The 18682-nt window shown below is 36.1% G+C and overlaps 1 protein-coding gene across 3 annotated transcripts in view; it reads right to left on the bottom strand.

The window, feature by feature from the left end:
• CEP162 (centrosomal protein 162) overlaps nucleotides 1-18682 on the bottom strand; it is a 101152-nt gene that overhangs the window by 55837 nt on the left and 26633 nt on the right. For 2 of the 3 annotated variants that reach the window (XM_004773588.3, XM_004773586.3), the window contains exons 7-11: nucleotides 15316-15431; nucleotides 13780-13810; nucleotides 7500-7619; nucleotides 2128-2319; nucleotides 1464-1545 (exon numbers count right to left, since the gene is read on the bottom strand). In XM_004773588.3, the coding sequence (XP_004773645.1) occupies nucleotides 1464-1545; nucleotides 2128-2319; nucleotides 7500-7619; nucleotides 13780-13810; nucleotides 15316-15431 (541 nt within the window). The remainder of the gene's footprint in view (nucleotides 1-1463; nucleotides 1546-2127; nucleotides 2320-7499; nucleotides 7620-13779; nucleotides 13811-15315; nucleotides 15432-18682) is intronic. The other variant, XM_045075868.1, reaches the window with a different exon arrangement.

The raw sequence follows: 18682 nt of genomic DNA, 5'->3' as shown, positions 1-18682 counted from the left end.
GATCGAGTCCCAAACTGGGCTCTCTGCTCAGCAGGGAGCCTGCTTCTCCCTCTCTTTCTGCCTGCCTCTCTGCCTACTTGTGATCTCTGTCAAATAAATAAACAATATCTTAGAAAAAGAAAGAAATAAACAAAAATCCATACTAACTAGTGCTGCAGATCAATAGAAGAATACTAGACTCAGCATTTCAGCACATGGCCTTAGCCTAAGCTTCACTGCCTCGTTGTCTCTGTACAAACATAGAAACAGGATGAGAAAGCACAAGTGGATTTACAAAGTGAGGATGTAGTAGAAGGAGGGACTCACACTGTGTCTGCTGAAAACACAAATGAACGAATGAACACATGAAGGAATAACAGGCTTCTCACAGAAATATTTCATGGCAATCAAAGATCTGACAGTGTAGGTTAAGCACACAGATTTCTTGTGTTTCCTGGCTAGAATCATAGGATCTTGAGCAATTTCTCTCACTTTTTTTTTTGGTGGGATAGGAGGAGGAGCAGAGGGAATGGGAGAGAGAATCTCAAGCAGACTTTATGCCCAGCATGGAGCCCAACGCCAGGCTCCATCTCACCACCCTGAGATCATGACCTGAGCCAAAATCAAGAGTTGGATGCTTAACTGATTGAGCCACCCAGATGCCCCATTTGACTTCATTAAGCCTCAGTTTTCTTATCTATGAAATGGAGACTGTAATAAAATATAGCTCACAGAGTTGCTGTGAGAGTAAATGAAACCTGCACAGAACTCTAACCCCCAGTAAGTGTGTGGTAGAAACGTTAGCTACTATCACCACCACGGCCTCCACTGCCATCTTCTGGTTCCTGGGATAGCTCCACCACTAAACTGGTTCACCCATTTCATCACTTGAATGGTGTAGATAAAGAGGCCTGACCACTTTGTTATAAGGATCACATGATATGATGGCTGTAACACAAATGCAAAGTTACTGTGATGTGCTACTCTGTGTGCTGCAGAATGACAGTGAGGTCCCACAAGTTTCCATTAAAATGTACTGAAGCCTGCTGCTCTGGTGGCCAAAACACTTACCCTGTAATATGACGGTTGGTCAGTGACTAAGTACAAAACTCAGTGGTTTATAAAGAAGCAAATCTAGGATGCATACAGCATAAAATTCATGGTCTCTCTCACTGGTCAAATCAACTGCCCTGAGCTATTTAAAGCTGAAAGGATTTTAATTTTCAGACTACTTAAAAAAATGGCATTTTTTTTTTAGTCACATCTATTTAAAAAACATTTTTAAAATTTTAGCACTGGAAGAATTTTGTAAACTAAGAACTACTAAGAAGAAGAGAGCACTGACTCACAGGTAGACTCATATAAGCTACTTATTAATCATTCACTAGGAAGGAATATGTAGAAGAAATGACTCTAATGTCTCCAGTTAACAAAACAATAAACAAACAATGGAATGGCACAATCCATTCCATAAAACCTCATACCTGACAGGTTGTAAATCAAAACCACTGCCACCAAAAGAATCTATTCGGATAGGTTTCATCAGCTCCTCTACCGTGGGCAGATCTAAGAGGAAAAAAAGTTAAAAGAGCAATCCAAAAAATCATGTGAATTTGCTAATTTAATGTCTAATGCCACTAAGATTACATTTTTTTTCTGACAGAGTTAACAAAATGGCATATACAATAAACCCAGTTTCCCACTATAAAGTTACCTGTACCAAGAAAATCTCCTTTGATTTATATTTTGAAATATATCTATATCTATTAATGTATCTAACCATATCAGTATCAAAAATATGTGTGTAGGTGTGTCCATACATGCACACATATTTGTTAAATATATTTTAGCTGATTCCAAAATACTGTTCTCTACTTAAAAAATAACTTTAGTATACACACGAGGAAAAGCATAAAATAAATGTGAAAACACTTAGGTGATTTCTGAAATTGGCCAAAGCACACTGAAGGAGGAATTGAAATTTTATCCCATATTCACAACTATAGTGAAACCACTGATTCCCAAAATCCATTTTAACAAACCCTTTAAGGTTAAATTCAGGGACTGAGAAACAGTCCCTACGGCAAACCGCACTGAAATTATACCTCACTAGAGACTGTTCGGAGAGGGTCTCAAATTAACTTTTACCAGATTCTGTAGTAGAGATGTTTTTAAGGGACTCTTCATTTTCTTGAGGATAATCTTTCACTGAACTCTTGATATTTTCCATGGCATTACTCTCAGTTCTTTGCTCATCTGCATCTCCCAAAGAATGGGCTACATGACAATAAGCCTGATGGAGAGCTTCAATGTCACTATTGCTTTGTCCGTAAGAAACACCTGTTGGAATAAATGTCATCTCCGGTATAATCATACAAATACATGAAAGATATAAAACACCAATATCATCCCTTAATGTGTCTGGAATGGAGAATGAGGCTGGTGGGACAACAGCAACATTACACAGTTAGGTATGAACCTTGCTGATATGCAGCTATAGCTTAACAGCACAAAATCAGGGCAGGCTCAATAACTCTTTAGCAAGTTGAGATGTGTCCTGACACAGGAAGAGTAAATAAACTCTGACTCCCCTAGCTATTGCCTTCTCTTCCTACCACCTATAACCAAGCCCATTACACTGGATAGAACTATACCCCAATTTCCTAAGCTGACAAAATCTTTCAAGGATTCTGTCTCCCTTACCACTACTCTCTCTCTCTCACTCTTGCCTTCTGTCTCTGCTTCCCAGTGCCACCAAGTATCCTGTAGTCTGCATTCCTTCTTCTGAAATTCACTCCTCTAATTTTGTGACCCAGTATGTGTTCCAATACTCTGTAATGCTACTAAGTCAAAAGCAATTTTCTAATAGTCAAATCTAGCCATCTTTAATTCTCTCCAACCCTGTGGCTCATCTCCATCTTCACTCTTCTTTTTTGAACTATTTATTTTTGAGCTCACTGATTTCATCAAGATCCTTAGCTCAACTATTACCCATATGATTGTGATACCCAAATCTATGTTTTTGTCTTTACCTCTTCTCTGAATATTAAACTTTTGAACAGACATCTATACTATTCTGTAATTAAATAAAATCTAACATGTCCCCAACTGAATTAATTATACTCCCCAATAAAACTTGTTCTACTATAAGTATTTTAGCTAATGGCATCACTGTTCACCTAGTCATCTAAAACAGAATACCTGATGTCATGGTTCACTCTTCCTTCCCTAATAACCTTCTCCTCCTCCCACCAAAAAATAATCTGAAGACTCTAATGACAATAATGATTTTAAAATTTATAGGTATTTTTCTTATTTAAAAATTTATAGGTATTTTTCTTATTTGTCTTGAACCTTTCATTACTAACACTGGAATTTTCAAAATTAGAGAAAAAGATAAAAGTCACAGAAGAGTAGCAAAAAAGAGAAATGAGTTGAGTAGTCTCCCTTTCTGTTAATACCCAGGATTAATTAGTTAATGCTTAAGAATAAAATAGTAGCTATAGCCTCATCAATAAATGGCTGACTTCTCTGCCTTTTACATGACAAAGAGAGGATTCTATGTAGTTATTTAATATATTAGTACAAGTCCAAAGCTCCCTAATTTTTCTACTTTAGGGCATCCAGAAGTGTCAAATCCTACACTGCACAGGCAAGGATCTGGCTGTGAAGCAATACTGTCCTCCTGTGAATGATCCACTCATACAGCCATAGCACAAAATGGTACCTGCCCAGGGAAGAAATGAAAATAAGCAAAAGGCTGGGTCTGGCCCTCGTTTGTTCAGTCACCATCCCTTCTAATACCATAAAGCACCAAGAACTTCTAAAGGGATACCTTTTTAAAAAGATGATCTTTGATAATATATCACCTAAACTGAGGTTGCTTAGTATTTAAAGAAACATTATATATTTAAAAAAACACCACAAAACAACCATCTGATTTTTCGGTTCTTAAATGAAGTTCACACGCTGATTTGAAGACTACCAAGTGTATGTTTCAAATAGCAGGTAAACTCAATACCCCACAGCTAATGAGTATTTATAGTGTATGCCTTCAAGTTTTTTATTATATTTTCTACAATTAACAGAGGATTGCTATAAATAATAGTGAAATACTGCTTATTGAGTATTAACAATATACTAGGCATTATACATTATCGGAGTTGACCAGCACAAGGCCTCATTTAAAAGATGAGGAAACAGGCTTAGAGGCATTAATTGTCCATTGTCAAATAGCTGATAACTAGCAAAGCTGGGACTATGAGTCCAAAGCTATATATGACAATCAGATCACACTTACTATCTTCCAGTAATAACAATCAAATTATTTCAGAGTCAAGAGCATTTAAGAAATAAAGCCAGAAGGAACCCTCCTACACTGCTGGTGGGAATGCAAGCTGGTGTAGCCACTCTGGGAAACAGTATGGAGCTTCCTCAGAAAGTTGAAAATAGAGCTATGCTATGACCCAGCAATCGCACTACTGGGTATTTACCTAAAGATACAAATGTAGTGATCCAAAGGGGCACGTGCATCCGACTCTTTATAGCAGCAATGTCCACAACAGCCAAACTACAGAAAGAATCTAGATGTCTAGCAACAGAAGAATGGATAAAGAAGATGTGGTATGTATGTATGTGTGTATATGTATATGTACATATATGTACACACACACACACACAGGAATACGATGCAGCCATAAAAAACTGAAATCCTGCCATTTGCAATGACGTGGATGGAACTAGAGGATATTATGCTACACGAAATAAATCAATCAGAGAAAGACAATTATCATATAATCTCTCTGATATGAGGAATCTGAGAGACAAGGCAAGGGGCTGTGGGGGGTAGGGAGGGAGAAACAAACTGAGGGTTGCTGGCAGTTGGGGGGAGAGGGAGACGGTGGCTTGGTGATGGACACTGGGGAGAGTATGTGCTATGGGGAGTGCTATGAATTGTGTAAGACTGATGATTCACAGACCTGTACCCCTGGGGCAAATAATACATTATATGTTAATTTTAAAAAAGGGTGAGGGAAAAAGGAGAAAAAAATAGGGCCAGAAAAACTACAGCTTTATATAACTGCTCGAATCATCTCTATAAAAGAGTTTTTTCAATATATTTTTTTTTCTTATAACCTATGGCAATGGTTTTCATACTGTATTTTAATTTTACAAAATCATGGGTTCTACAGATGTTTGAGTGAAATTTCATTTTAAATCATGCTTTAAGGGGTGCCTGGTGGCTCAGTGGGTTAAAGCCTCTGCCTTTGGCTCTGGCCATGATCCCAGGGTCCTGGGATGGAGCCCCACATTGGGCTTTCTGCTCAGCAGGGAGCCTGCTTCCCTTCCTCTCTCACTCTCTCTCTCTCTCTGCCGACTTGTGATCTCTGTCAAATAAATAAATAAAATATTTTTAAAACAAACAAATAAATAAATTGTGCTTTAAAACATAAAAATAGAAATTAATCTGCAACTCAACTGTGTCATTTAGGTTACTATAATATTTTGAAAACCATCAGAGTGGTAACTTCTGCCTCCTGCTTTGTTTTCATGCACATCTTTGAACGCAGCTTCTCTGACCATCCTGTATGTATATGAATTTCCTATAAATGTATCACTGATTAGAAAAGCTGGAACTCTGTACTGGTCTTTTACAAGAATTCGTGTTGGCTGACTGAAAACTGTGCATGTAGGGTGACTATCATAGCACACACGTGACGTGTACTTGAACAGCAGTAAGACTGAAGAACATGTGCTCAGCACATGCTTTCATCCCGCAAACATTCAACGGGGTAATAACAAGTAAATGAATAACATGACTTGATGGGAAAATTCTGCTGTAATTTTTTTACTTTTATAGTTACATTTTTAGTCCTGGGATCGAGTCCCACATTGGGCTCTCTGCTCAGCAGGGAGCCTGCTTCCTCCTCTCTCTGCCTGCCTCTCTGCCTACTTGGGATCTCAAATAAATAAATAAAATCTAAAATATAGTTACATTTTTAAATGCAAGTGGATGAAACAAGACAGTGGTGACTTGTGGAACAGCAGCGACTAGAAACAAGATCTTGAGTGGACTTTGTGGTTTTGGTCATGCTTTGTTTTTTGCTCTGGTTGCTGGTTTCATGGGTATGTTCAGGATATGAAAATGCATCAGGCTGCACTACTGTGATACATGAACTTTCTGTGGGTATATTATACTTCAATAAAAAAGTAAGAAGAAATAAAAAATAAAATAAAAATAAAATGCAAGCAGATGTTTAGAGTTGGTTAGTGATTTATCATTTCTGCTGCTCTTTTGTTCCAAGTGTCTGGATTGGTTTAATTGACCACACTGGCCAATTGAGACCTGCAAAGCAAGCTGGTTAAAAAGTTCTCAACTATTTATGTAGTAAAGCAAGATCATTTTAATATTATACAGCAAAAATAAAATACACAAACATATCAGAAGTCTGATGGTGATACAAGAATATAACAAATGTCTAAAACTTCGGATTTTAAAAGTTTCAAAAGACCATTATGGTTCTCGCCAACTTTACAAGTAAATGTAATAAATGTAAATGTTTATATTTATACTGATAAAATACCATATTTATCTACACAGAGAGTACTACATGAGATTTCATTTGGAGGTAAGGATTCCACTGCTTTAACAGATTGAAAAAGCATTATCTTAAAGATCTTTATAACCTTTTGTAAAGTCTAGACAGTCCAAGGCATTTTGGAATTTTGGAATGTGATTCTGCTTTCTCCTACATAGAGGGAACAATGGAAAAGCAAAGTCAGTCTGAAATCTCATTTCTCCTACATGTTCCAAATTTAACCAAATACTCTGGAGGGGCAGAGAAAATTAATTAATATTCACCTATAGTACTACACTATGTAGCATTTTTCATTCATTAACAAGTCTTTATTAAAAATACACTTTACTTGACCTACTAGCATTTAGTGTCACCAAGGAAAGTTCAGATTATTTAAATTGTTAATAACAGGAAAAAATGTGGGATTAAAATTTTATTGTTGGGCTGCCTGGATGGCTCAGTTAAGCATCTGACTCTTGATTTCAGCTTAAGTCATGATCTCAGGGTCTTGAGATGGAGCCCCACACTGAGCTCTGCACTGCGCACAGAGGCTGCTTAAGATTCTCTCTCTCGGGACGCCTGGGTGGCTCAGTTGGGTAAGCAGCTGCCTTCGGCTCAGGTCATGATCCCAGCGTCCTGGGATCGAGTCCCACATCGGGCCTCTTGCTCAGCAGGGAGCCTGCTTCTCCCTCTGCCTCTGCCTGCCATTCTGTCTGTCTGTGCTCGCTCTCTCCCCCTCTCTCTCTCTGATAAATAAATAAAATCTTTAAAAAAAAAAAAAAAAGATTCTCTCTCTCCGTCTCCCTCAGCAGCCCCCCACCAAAAATTTTTTTTAATGTTGATATAGTAGTTATATATTATTATATATTATAGGTATTTCTCTAGAAATAAAGTCAACTAGTCTTAAATCATTACATATTTAGAGAATAGCCAGTTTTCTACCTTTACCGGTTCCTGTCATTTCATTATCAGCCATTTCTGGCAGGGCCTCTGGCTTAGCTGCTCGATCTTGATCATCAAGGTTGACATCTGCAACAGAGTCTAAGGAATCAAGAAGCACCACTAGAATGATATGTAAAAAAAAAAAAAAAAAAAAAAAAAAATTAGAGGAAAAGGAGAAATTTATATGGTTCCTTCAATTTAAGACTTAAATCAAATACAAGCTATATAAAAACAACAGTAAATATTTCCAGGTAAGGAGCATATAATCATATATATGTAATAACCATGATTACATTAACATGCATAACTATGCAGATATACAGGTCAAATGAATGTACATTTACATGTAGAATGCAAAGGGCCTGTGAGAAATAACAAAAAAGAAATATTCTCCCCCCCTCAACTTTACTGAGGTATAGTTGACAATTAAAAACTGTATATATTTAAGGTATACAATTCGATGTTTTCGTATGTGTACACACTGTGAAATACTGACTACGATCAAGCTAATTAACATATCCATTATCCTACCTTTTAGTTAGGTGTCTTTTGTGTATATGTGTGGTGAGAACACACATTTCCCCTCTTAACCAAATGTCAAGTATATAATACTGTTAACTATAACCATATTGTTGTCCATTAGCTCTAAGAACTTAATTATTATCTTGTATAACTGAAACTTTGTACTCCTTAACTAACATCTCCCCAAATCCCCCTCCCCTAGTCCCTGGTAACCATCATTCTACTCTCTCGCTTCTACAAGGTTAACATTTTTAGATAACATATATGAGTGAGCTCATGCATGGGTGAACAAGATTAATACTATCTTGGTCACAACTCCTGCCATAAATGTTCGATGACTTGAAACCTTCCTGAGCATGGCAGCCAACCAACATTCTTTCCTTTTCAACCACATCCTTAAATACACTCTTGGGGCATAGCATCCTTGATCTGCCCTAGAGATAGGACTATGACTCACATGTATTCTTAAACATTCTTCCCTTATGTGGTCCCTCAGCAGTACTCCCAGCCTCTAAGGCTATACAGAAGTCCGAAGAGAGGTGGGGTTACAGAGATCTGTACATCTTATGGTGCACAAAACGTGTTTCTGCCTGTAAGTTCCCTTAATAATCCATTCATTGTCAAGCTGGACTTGTTAGCCTTTTCCTTCAGCCTTAGGACTCCTTTGGCCTTTCAAGTTTGATTTGCATATACCTTCCTTTCACAGAACAAAGCTGTATCTGTCTTTCTGCATCTGGCTTACTTCACTTAGCATGATGTCCTCCACAGTGTAATGTTATATGTACTACATTTTCTTTATCATTCATCTGTCAATGGCATTTAGGTTGTATACATATCTTGGCTATTGTAAATAATACTTCAGTGAACACAGGAGTACAGATATCTCTTTGAAATATATATCCAGAAGTGGGATTACTAAATCACAAGGTAGTTCCATTTTAAATTTTTAGAAACCTCCATATGGTTTTCCATAGTGGCTGCACCCATTTTACATTCCATCAACAGTGTACAAAAGTTTCCTTCTCTCCATGTCCTCACAAACATGTTTTTTTTTTTTTAACTTTTTGATAAAAAGCCAATCTGACAGGAAGGGGATATCTCATTTGATATGCATTTCCTGATTAGTGAAGTAAAGCATCTTTACATGTGTTTGTTGGCCATTAGTATGTCTTCTTTTGAAAAATGTCTATTTAGGTCTTATGCTCAGTATTAATTGGGTTACCTTATCTTTGCTATTGAGTTGCATAAGTTCTTTATATATTTTGGGTATCAACTCCTTATCAGAAATACAGTTTACAAATATTTTCTCCAATCTATAGGTTGCCCTTTCACCTTTTTCATTGTTTCCTTTACTAGACAGCATTTTAGTTTGATGCAATTCCATTTGTCTATTTTTACTTTTGTTGCCTATGTTTTGGGGTCATATTTAAAAAATTATTCCCTACTGCAATGCCAAGAGGTTTTTCCCCTATGTTTTCTTCTAGTTATTTTACAGTTTCAGGTTTTATATTTAAGTCTTTGGTCCATCCTGGGTTTGTATGTGGGTTGAGATAAGGGTCTAACGTCATTCTTCTTCATGTGTCTCATTTTTTAATATCATATACAGGCATAACTCAGAGATACTGCACATTTAATTCCAGACCACTGAAATAAAACAAATATTGCAATAAAGCCAGTCAGGTTTTTTTTTTTTTTTTTTGGTTTCTCAGTGCATGTAAAAGCTATATTTACATTAAAGTGTTGTCTATTAGGTGTGCAATAGCATTACACCTACACCACACCTCAGTTTAAAAATACTTTATTGCTAAAAAATACCAACTATCACCTGAGTTTTCAGCAGGTTGTAATCTTTTTGCTGTTGGAGTCTTTCCTCAATGTTGATGGCTGCTGGCGGATAAAAGTGGTGGTTGCTGAATGTGGGAGTGGCTGTAACACTTTCTTAGAGTAGGACAATGAAGCTTCTTACGTCAATTGGCTCTTCCTTTCACAAATGACTTCTCTGTAGTATTCAATGCCGCTTGATAGCATTTTACCCACAGAATTTCTTTCAAAATTGGGAGTTGCTCCTCTCAAACCTTGCTGCTTGCTTTATCAACTAAGCTTACAGAATATTCTAGATCCTCAGTTGTCATTTCAACAGACTTCATGGAATCTTCACCAGGAGATTCCATTTCAAGAAACCATTTTCCTTGCTCATCCATAAGAGACTCATCCTTTCAAGTTTGACCATAAGGTTGCAGTAATTCAGTCCCATCTTCACACTCCATTTCTAGTTTTAGTTCTCTCTCGCTATTTCTATCACATCTGCAGTTACTTCCCCCACTAAAATCTTGAACCCCTCCAAGTCATTCATGTGGGCTGGAATCAACTTCTTCCAAACTCCTGTTCATGTTGATATTTTAACGTCTTTCTGTAAATTATGAATGTTCTTAACGACATCCAGAATGGTGAATCCTTTCCAGAAGGTTTCAATTTACTTAACCCAGATCCATCAGAGGAATCATTATCTAGCACAATGAAATAGATTTCTTAAATAATAAGACTTGAAACTCAAAATTACTCTGATCCATGGGGTGCAGAATGGATGTTGTATTATGAAACACAAGCATGAAAACAACATCACTCTCATCATACTTCTCTATGAGAACTCTTGTATGATCAAGTGTATCATGGCCTATCTCAATTTTCAACATGCCTTCCTAACTAAGCTTCATCATTTCTAACTTCAGATTTAAACCTAGAGACATGTGACTCTTCCTTTTACTCAAACACTTAGAATCACTATTGGGTTCTTAACTGGCCTAATTTCAATATTGTTGTGTCTTGGGTAATAGGGAGGCCTGAGGAGAGGGAAAGAGATGGGGTAACAGCTGTTCAGTGGAGCAGGCAGAACACAACACTCAGAAGAGTAACATCAGAAATCACTAACCACAGATCACTATAACAAATAATGAAAAGGTCTGAAAAATCCCAAGAGTTAACCAAAATGTAACAAAGAGACATGCAGTGAGCAAATGCTGTTGGAAAAATGGCACACAGGCTGGCTTGATGCAAGGCTGCCACCAACTTTCAGTTTGTAAAAAACACAGTATCTGGGAAGCACAATAAAGCCATATGCAATAAAACAAGGTATGCCTATATTAAGGAGACCATCCTTTCTTCATTGTATATTCTTGGCCCCCTTGTTGAAGATCAGATGACCAACGGATGTGTATATTTATTTCTAGGCTCTCTATTCAATAGTCTCAATGGTTTCATATGTCTGTTTTTATGTCAATACCATACTGTTCTGAATACTACAACTTTGTAATATATTTTTCAAATCAGGGAAGGTGATACCTCTAAGCATTGCTCTTTCTCATGCTTGCTTTGGCTATATGGAGTCTTTTGTGGTTCCCTATAAATTTTAAAATGGAATGCCACTAGGATTTTGATAGGGGTTGGGTTACCTTAGTAGACTTGTAGATCACTTTAGGTAATATGGACATTTTACCAGTATTAATTCTTCCAATTCACAAGCACAGGATGTCTTTCCATTTATCTGTGTCTTCTTCTTCATTGTTACTAATTTCCACAGTAAACTCTTTCACTCCGTAAATTACACTTTCTACTGTCAATTAACAGTCTTCTTTTTTGTTAGCTTTATTGAGGTATAATTGACAAATAAAATTTTAATATATTTAATGTAGACATGACAATTTATGTATACACTGTGGATTCCTATAACTGAGTTAATTAATGCATGTATAACCTCACTTTCTTTTTCTGGAAACACTTAAGTTCTACTCTCTTTGCAAGTGTCAATTATATAATATTTACAACTGTACTCACCAGGTTATATAGATTCTCAGACTTTATCTTATAACTGAAAGTCTGGACTTATTAACCTCCCCGATTTTCCCCACCCCTCAGTCCTGGCAACCATCATTCTACTGTTTCTGAGTTCAACTTTTGTTTTTAGATTCCACCTATTAAGTGATACCATGCAATATTCAGCTTTCTCTGTCTTGCTATTTCACTTAGCTGAATTCATGTATGTTGTTGCAAATAGCAAGATTTCCTTTAAGGCTGAATAATATTCCGTTAGTATATACATGTCATATTTCCATTCATCCACTGACAGACATTTAGGTTGTTTCCATATGTTAGCTATTACAAATAATGCTGTAATGGGAATAGAGACATCTCTCTGAAATAATGACTTCATTTATCTTGGAGATATTATATATATATATATATATATATTCAGAAGTGGCACTGTTGGATTATGAGTCTTCATACTGTTTCCCATTGTGGCTATACCAGTTTGTATTTTCACCAACAGCAAACAAGAGTTCCCTTTACTCCACATTCTCACCAGCATCTTATCATTTTGATAACAGCCACCTTGGCAGGTGTGAGGTGATATCTCACTGTGGTTTTTAATGGCATTTCTCTGATGATTACTGAAGTTAAGTGTTTTTATTATTTGCCTATTGGTCATTTTTGGCTATTAAGTTATATGAGTTCCTTGTATGTTTTGGATATCAATCCTGTATTGGGTATGTAGTTTACAAATATGTTCTCTCAGTCCCCAGAATGCTTTTCATTTTGCTCACAGTGTCCCATGCTGTGCAGAAGCTTTTTAGTTTGATACAATCCCACTTGTTTATTTTGGCTTTTGTTGTCTTTGCTTTTGATGTGAAATCTAAAAAACTGCCACCAAGACCAGTGTAAAAGAGCTAACTCCAGAGGTCTTCTTCTACGAATTGTATGGTTTTAGGTCTTATGTACAAGTGTTTAATCCATTTTGCGTTCAATTTTGTGTGTGGGGTTTAGATAGGGGTCTAGTTCCATCTTTTGCATGTAGCTATCCAGTTTTCCAAACATGAGTTATTGAAGAAACTATTCCCTTCCTGTGTGTTCTCTGTGCCATTATCAATAACTAATTGGGCATATATGCATAGGTTTATTTCTGGACTCTCCACTGATCCATGAGTCTTTTTTAAAAGCCAATACCATGGTATTTTGATTATTGTAGCTTTGTAATACATTTGAAATCAGGAAGTGGGATGGCTCCAGCTTTGTTCTTTCTTTCCAAGATTGTTTTGGAAAAAAACCATCCTATTTAGGGTCTTTTGTGGTTCCCTGTGAACTTTAGGATTGTTTTCTCTACTTCTGTGAAAAATACCTTTTGAATCTGGTATGGATTGCAATAAATCTGTAGATCACTTTAGGTGGTACAGACATTTTAACATTAATTCTTCCAATCAATCAGCACAGACTATCTTCTCACTTATTTGTGTGTTCAATTTCTTTTATCAATGTTTTATAGTTTCAAGTGTATATCTCTTTTACTTCCTTAATCTATTCCTAAATAATTTTATTCTTCTTCATGTTATTATAAATGGGATCACTTGCTTTCTTGTGGTTTTCTTTTCTTGAGGTGTCTTTGTCCGGTTTTGGTATCAGGGTTAATGCTGGCCTCATAGAATGAGTTTGAAGAATTCCCTCTTCTGTTTTTTGGAAGATTTTAAGAAGGACTGGTATGAATTCATCTTTGAACGTTTGATAGAATTTACCATAATGTTATCTAATCCTAGTCTTTTAAAAAGCAAATATGCTTACATATCATAGGAACTAAATTCAAGACAGGCATTAAGGTATACACTGCTGAGAAAAATTGGTAGATTTTAATTCATTAGAGATATTTAAAAACAAAGGAAGACAGTAACTTTTCCAGAATTATTTAGATATAACTTGGCCTTCTAATACTTACCATTAGCCAGCATGCCAGTTTTCTCTTCTTCCTAAATTAAAATAATAATATGATCTGAAACCAAAATTATGTAAAATGCCCACAACAAAAATAAAGTACAATCCAAAAACCAGTGTTTTACACCATTTTGAAAAAGTCAAGAAATGTGCTTTCTAGGTTTCTTTCATCATTTTCATTCACGAATAATTCTGTAAGACTGAGAACATAGAGAACTTCTAGAAGTTTCTTCAGAAATGTAGCAATTACCAATCCATTTAGGCCTTTAAAAACTTTCTTTAAAGTATCTAGATGCCATTTGCTCATCCACCTGGCTCAGAAATTCTATTTTTTCAACTCCAGAATAACATGAATACTTTACATAAGAGTCTTGCTATTGTAACATCAATCATTTTTCTTTTATTTTTCAAAATTAATGATCAAATAGAACTTGTACTCTGTTTCTCAGCCATTTTAAGAAATAAAATTTTCAAAGAGGCAGGCCACCAAACTGCAAGATAGTTGAAATGTGTCAAAATTAAAGTTCCCTAAAAAAATTTGTAAGTTCCTTTAGAGTAAGTTTTACAATTAGTGTCACTAATGTTCTTCACTTGGATAGGCGATGTGTACATTTAGACTGACATATTTTTATGTAGGTTATATTTTCTTGATATATCAAACCACTGTGAACTATTTTTCATAAAAAATTTAAACTGCCATATTCCAAGTATAGGTCCCATTAAGTTTCTAAGACTAACCAGCAGATCACATTAATCTTCATGTATTTCTAAAGGTTTTCTTATTTTCCCCTCCAAACTGAGTGATGTAGAGACACCCAGTGACAAAACATCAGGTATATTTAAAAATAAGTATTTATTAATACCTGGGTAGTATTTCTTACTTCTATTTAGACACCTATGGTTTCATACATGTTTAAACATCTAGTCTTAATGTGCAGTTCCAAAAGAGACCTTACTTGTACAGATCAAGACCAATAGAGCAAACAGTAATTATCCTACTAGTTAGTTACTATTAGGTAGCTTCAAGGGTAAGTTCTCTATGGCAGGCAATATGTAGTAACATGCTTAGCCAGTCTTTGTAAGAACTAAGAAAAAAGAATTGGAGTACAGCAACTGAATATGAATGGAATAATTTAATTCATAATCTTAGTCACATAAGTTTCAGACAGTAATGTCACTGTTAGCATATGAGGAGGGGTATTTATTGTACTTCACAAGAACAAGATCTACCAAGGAAAGTGTAGCTTAATATACCTGTTTAAAAGTTAGATTTGAGATTTCAATTAAACTTTTAATTTGTAAAACTCAAAGAAGTTACCTGCCAAGAAAATCCTTTAGAAAATCAATTGCCACATTTCACTAAGATTTACATTAAATTGGCATCCTGAATTAAGAAAATGTTTGAGTGTTAAGAGACCTAAATCTTTACAACAATGAGCAAGACAATGATGAACTCCATATTTTGGGCTCTTCAAATAGTACAGTCAGCTAAGGTGATGACAGAAGTTTCAAAATTGTCAAATATATAATTGATGTATACCTGTTTGGGTATATGTAGTTTTTCAGATTTGGGATTTTCCTTGGTATTAGTCTCTTCTTGAGTCGCCAAAGGTGCATCAGTATCCTCCTCACCTTCAAAATCATCACTGTAATTTTCTGAAGAAAATAATTTTTAAAAATACAAGGATCACACTATCAAAAACGTCATATTCCAGGAAAAGATTGTTGATTTCCAAAAGGAGTCTGTATAAGAATAATTTATTGAAATATTAACATAAAGCTAAATTTAGAGGACTTTTTTTTTAAATTTTGTGAAGATTTTCTATTTTGTGTGAAGATTTAATGAGAATTCAATTCATAAGTCTTAGGTTTACTTCACTATCTTATACTTTCAAATAGTTATAAGAGTTATAATTTTTAATCTTTTGTATCATTAACTAACTTAACATTTTTAGAGCTGTCCCCCCATTTTTTTTTATCTTTAAAACAAAGCTGAATGCTTATTTTTGAAAGACAAAGTCTCAAATAACTTACTTATAAAAGGCAGTGCTTCTCTGAAATCTTGACATTCTTAAACAAAAGTTTGGATTTGCCTATTTTTTTAAAGTTGATTTTTTGGGTCTCTGTAGGTATCTCTAATGTAAGCCTGAAAGCTCTATCTCTAATCCTTCCCTCAGATAAATACTGGCTCTATATGATCTCTACTATTTTCCAATCCTGCTTACTTCTCAGATTAAATCCCAAATTATATCCCAATGACTTTACACCAGAAGGGAAAAGTGTATTCATGTTAACATGATGCCATAACACTATTTATAGGGAAGGTGGCGTAGGGGCCATCTGGCTAGGATCTCTAAGCCAATTTTTAACGTGTTGTTTATAGCCCTTAAATCAAAGGACTGATGGAGATCTGTGACCTTTTCAGAGTGGAAACCATCATTTCATAAATAAACATAATCTATATTGTATTTTAACAATTAGACAACTTTCATATCATATGATCTCTCTGATATGAGAAATATGAGAGGAAGGGCAGGGGATTTGGGGGTAAAGGAAGGAAAAAATGAAACAAGATGGGATCAGGAGGGAGACAGACTGTAAGAGACTCTTAATCTCAGGAAACAAACTGAGGGTTGCTGAGGGGCAGGAGGATAGGGAGAGGGTGGTTGGGTTATGGACATTGGGGAGGGTATATGCTACAGTGAATGCTGTGAAATGTGTAAGCCTGATGATTCACAGACCTGTACAACTGGGACAAATAATACATAATATGTTAATAAAAATAATTAAATAATAATAATTTAAAAATTAGACCATATTCAGAAACAGGATGGCCTGATAAAACAAAGACTGTACAAGGTCCTACGGAGTCTGCCCTGGAATGGCTGTCTTTTCTTAGAATGGAGGAGATTACCTGAGTGCAATTAATAATAAAAAGTCTAGGAATGAATTTGAGAGGGCTTAGAAGTTAAACAGATATTCCTAGTGACATCTACCTACAGAAACATCTCCATTTGAGTTCATGAGAAAGACAAGGTGGGCATTGTACCTTAGGTAAATAAAATCTTGGTTGGTTAACTACATCAATATCTATATTTTGAGGTTGAGAAGCTCACCTTTGTTTCTCTTCCATATGAGAAAGAACAGTTTGGGATTTTCTAAGTATTAGCAGATATAATTAGGTTCACAAAACAGTTATCAAGAAATTATGTTGTATTAGACATACTTCTAGGTGCTAGAATCAGGGTTGCCTGAGTAATAGGGTAGCAGGCCCCTCCCCCAGAAGACAGGCTGGAAGACCAAGAGGCTGACAACCCAGAGGTCCCATAAAACAGGTGCATCTTGCTTGGGTTGTGGTCAATAATTTGGACTCTGTACATTCCCTCAGCCACCCCTCAACAGAATGACTAAGAGGAGGAACCCCCAACAAAGGAAGGAAAGAATCAAGAGACTGTGGCCTCTGTGACAGAACTAATGGATATGAATATAACCAAGATGTCAGAAATAGACTTCAGAGTATCAACTATGAAGGAGATATGTAGGCTTGAGAAAAATATTAATGACAATACAGAATCTCTAAGGGCAAAAATGAGATCTAATTGGGCTGTATTTAAAAATGCTATGAATGAAATATAGTCTAAACTGGATACTCTTGACTGCCAGGGTAAATGAGGCAGAAGAACAAATTAGTGAGCCAGAGGATAAGATGACAGAAAAGAAGGAAACTAAGGCAGCAGGGAAAAACAAATTAAAACCCAAGGGATCAAACTGAGAGAGATTAGTGACTCAATGAAATGTTCCAATATCAGAATTATTGGGATCCCTGAGGGTAGAGAGAAAGAGGTCTAGAAGATATATTTGAGCACACTGTAGCTGAGAACTTCCCTAATCTAGGGAAGGAAATAAGAATTTGTGTCCAAGAGGCAAAGAGGACCCCTCCCAAAATCAGACTGGAGAACACACTGACGCCATGAGATATAATAGTACAATTTGCAAATCTTAGATCCAAGGAAACAATCTGGAAAGCACAGCAAGGAGAAAGAGACTTCTTACATATAGAGGGAGGAATATCAGAATAACATCAGACCTGTCTACAGAGACCTGGCAAGCCAGAAGGGGCTGCCAAGACATATTCAGGGTACTAAATGAGAATAACATGCAGCCAAAGATACTTCATCCAGCAAAGCTGTCATTCAGAATGGATGGAGAGACAAGCTGCTGCCAAGACTGGCAGAAACTGAAAGAATATGTGACCATCAAGCTGGCCCTGAAAGAAATATTAAGGGGGGGGGGTTCTATAAAAGGAGAAAGACCCCAAGAGTGATATAGAACAGAAATGTACAGAGATGATCTATAGAAACAAAGACTTTACAGGCAACATGATGAAAATAAAATCTATCTTTTAATAATCACTCTCATGTGAATGGCTTCAACACTCCCATGAAACAGCATAGGGTTGCAGACTGGATAAAAAAGATAGGACCCATCCATATGTTATCTACAAGAGACTCCTTTGGAACCTAAAGATACATCCAGATTGAAAGTGAAGGGATGCAGAACCATTTTTCATGCCAACGGACCTTAAAAGAAGTTGGGTTAGCAATTCTCATATCAGACAAATTAGATTTTAAGCTAAAGACCATACCTAGAGAAACAGAAGGACACTTTATCATTCTTAAAGAGTCTATCCAACAAGAGGATCTAACAATTGTAAATATCTATGCCCCCAACATGGGAGCAGCCAACTACATAAGCCAACTCTTAACCAAAACAGAGACAAATTGATAATAATACATTAATAGTAGGAGACGCCAACAATCCACTCTCAGCAACAGACAGGTCATCTAAGCAGAAAATCAACAAAGAAACAAGAGCTCTGAATAACAGACTGGACCAGATAGACCTCA

This window comes from Mustela putorius, unplaced genomic scaffold, assembly GCF_011764305.1.
Source record: "Mustela putorius furo isolate JIRA1106 unplaced genomic scaffold, ASM1176430v1.1 tig00000166_pilon_pilon_pilon, whole genome shotgun sequence".
Taxonomy (NCBI): domain Eukaryota; kingdom Metazoa; phylum Chordata; class Mammalia; order Carnivora; family Mustelidae; genus Mustela; species Mustela putorius.
The sequence above is the reverse complement of the archived record's forward strand: the minus strand, read 5'-3'. Positions and strand labels throughout refer to the sequence as shown.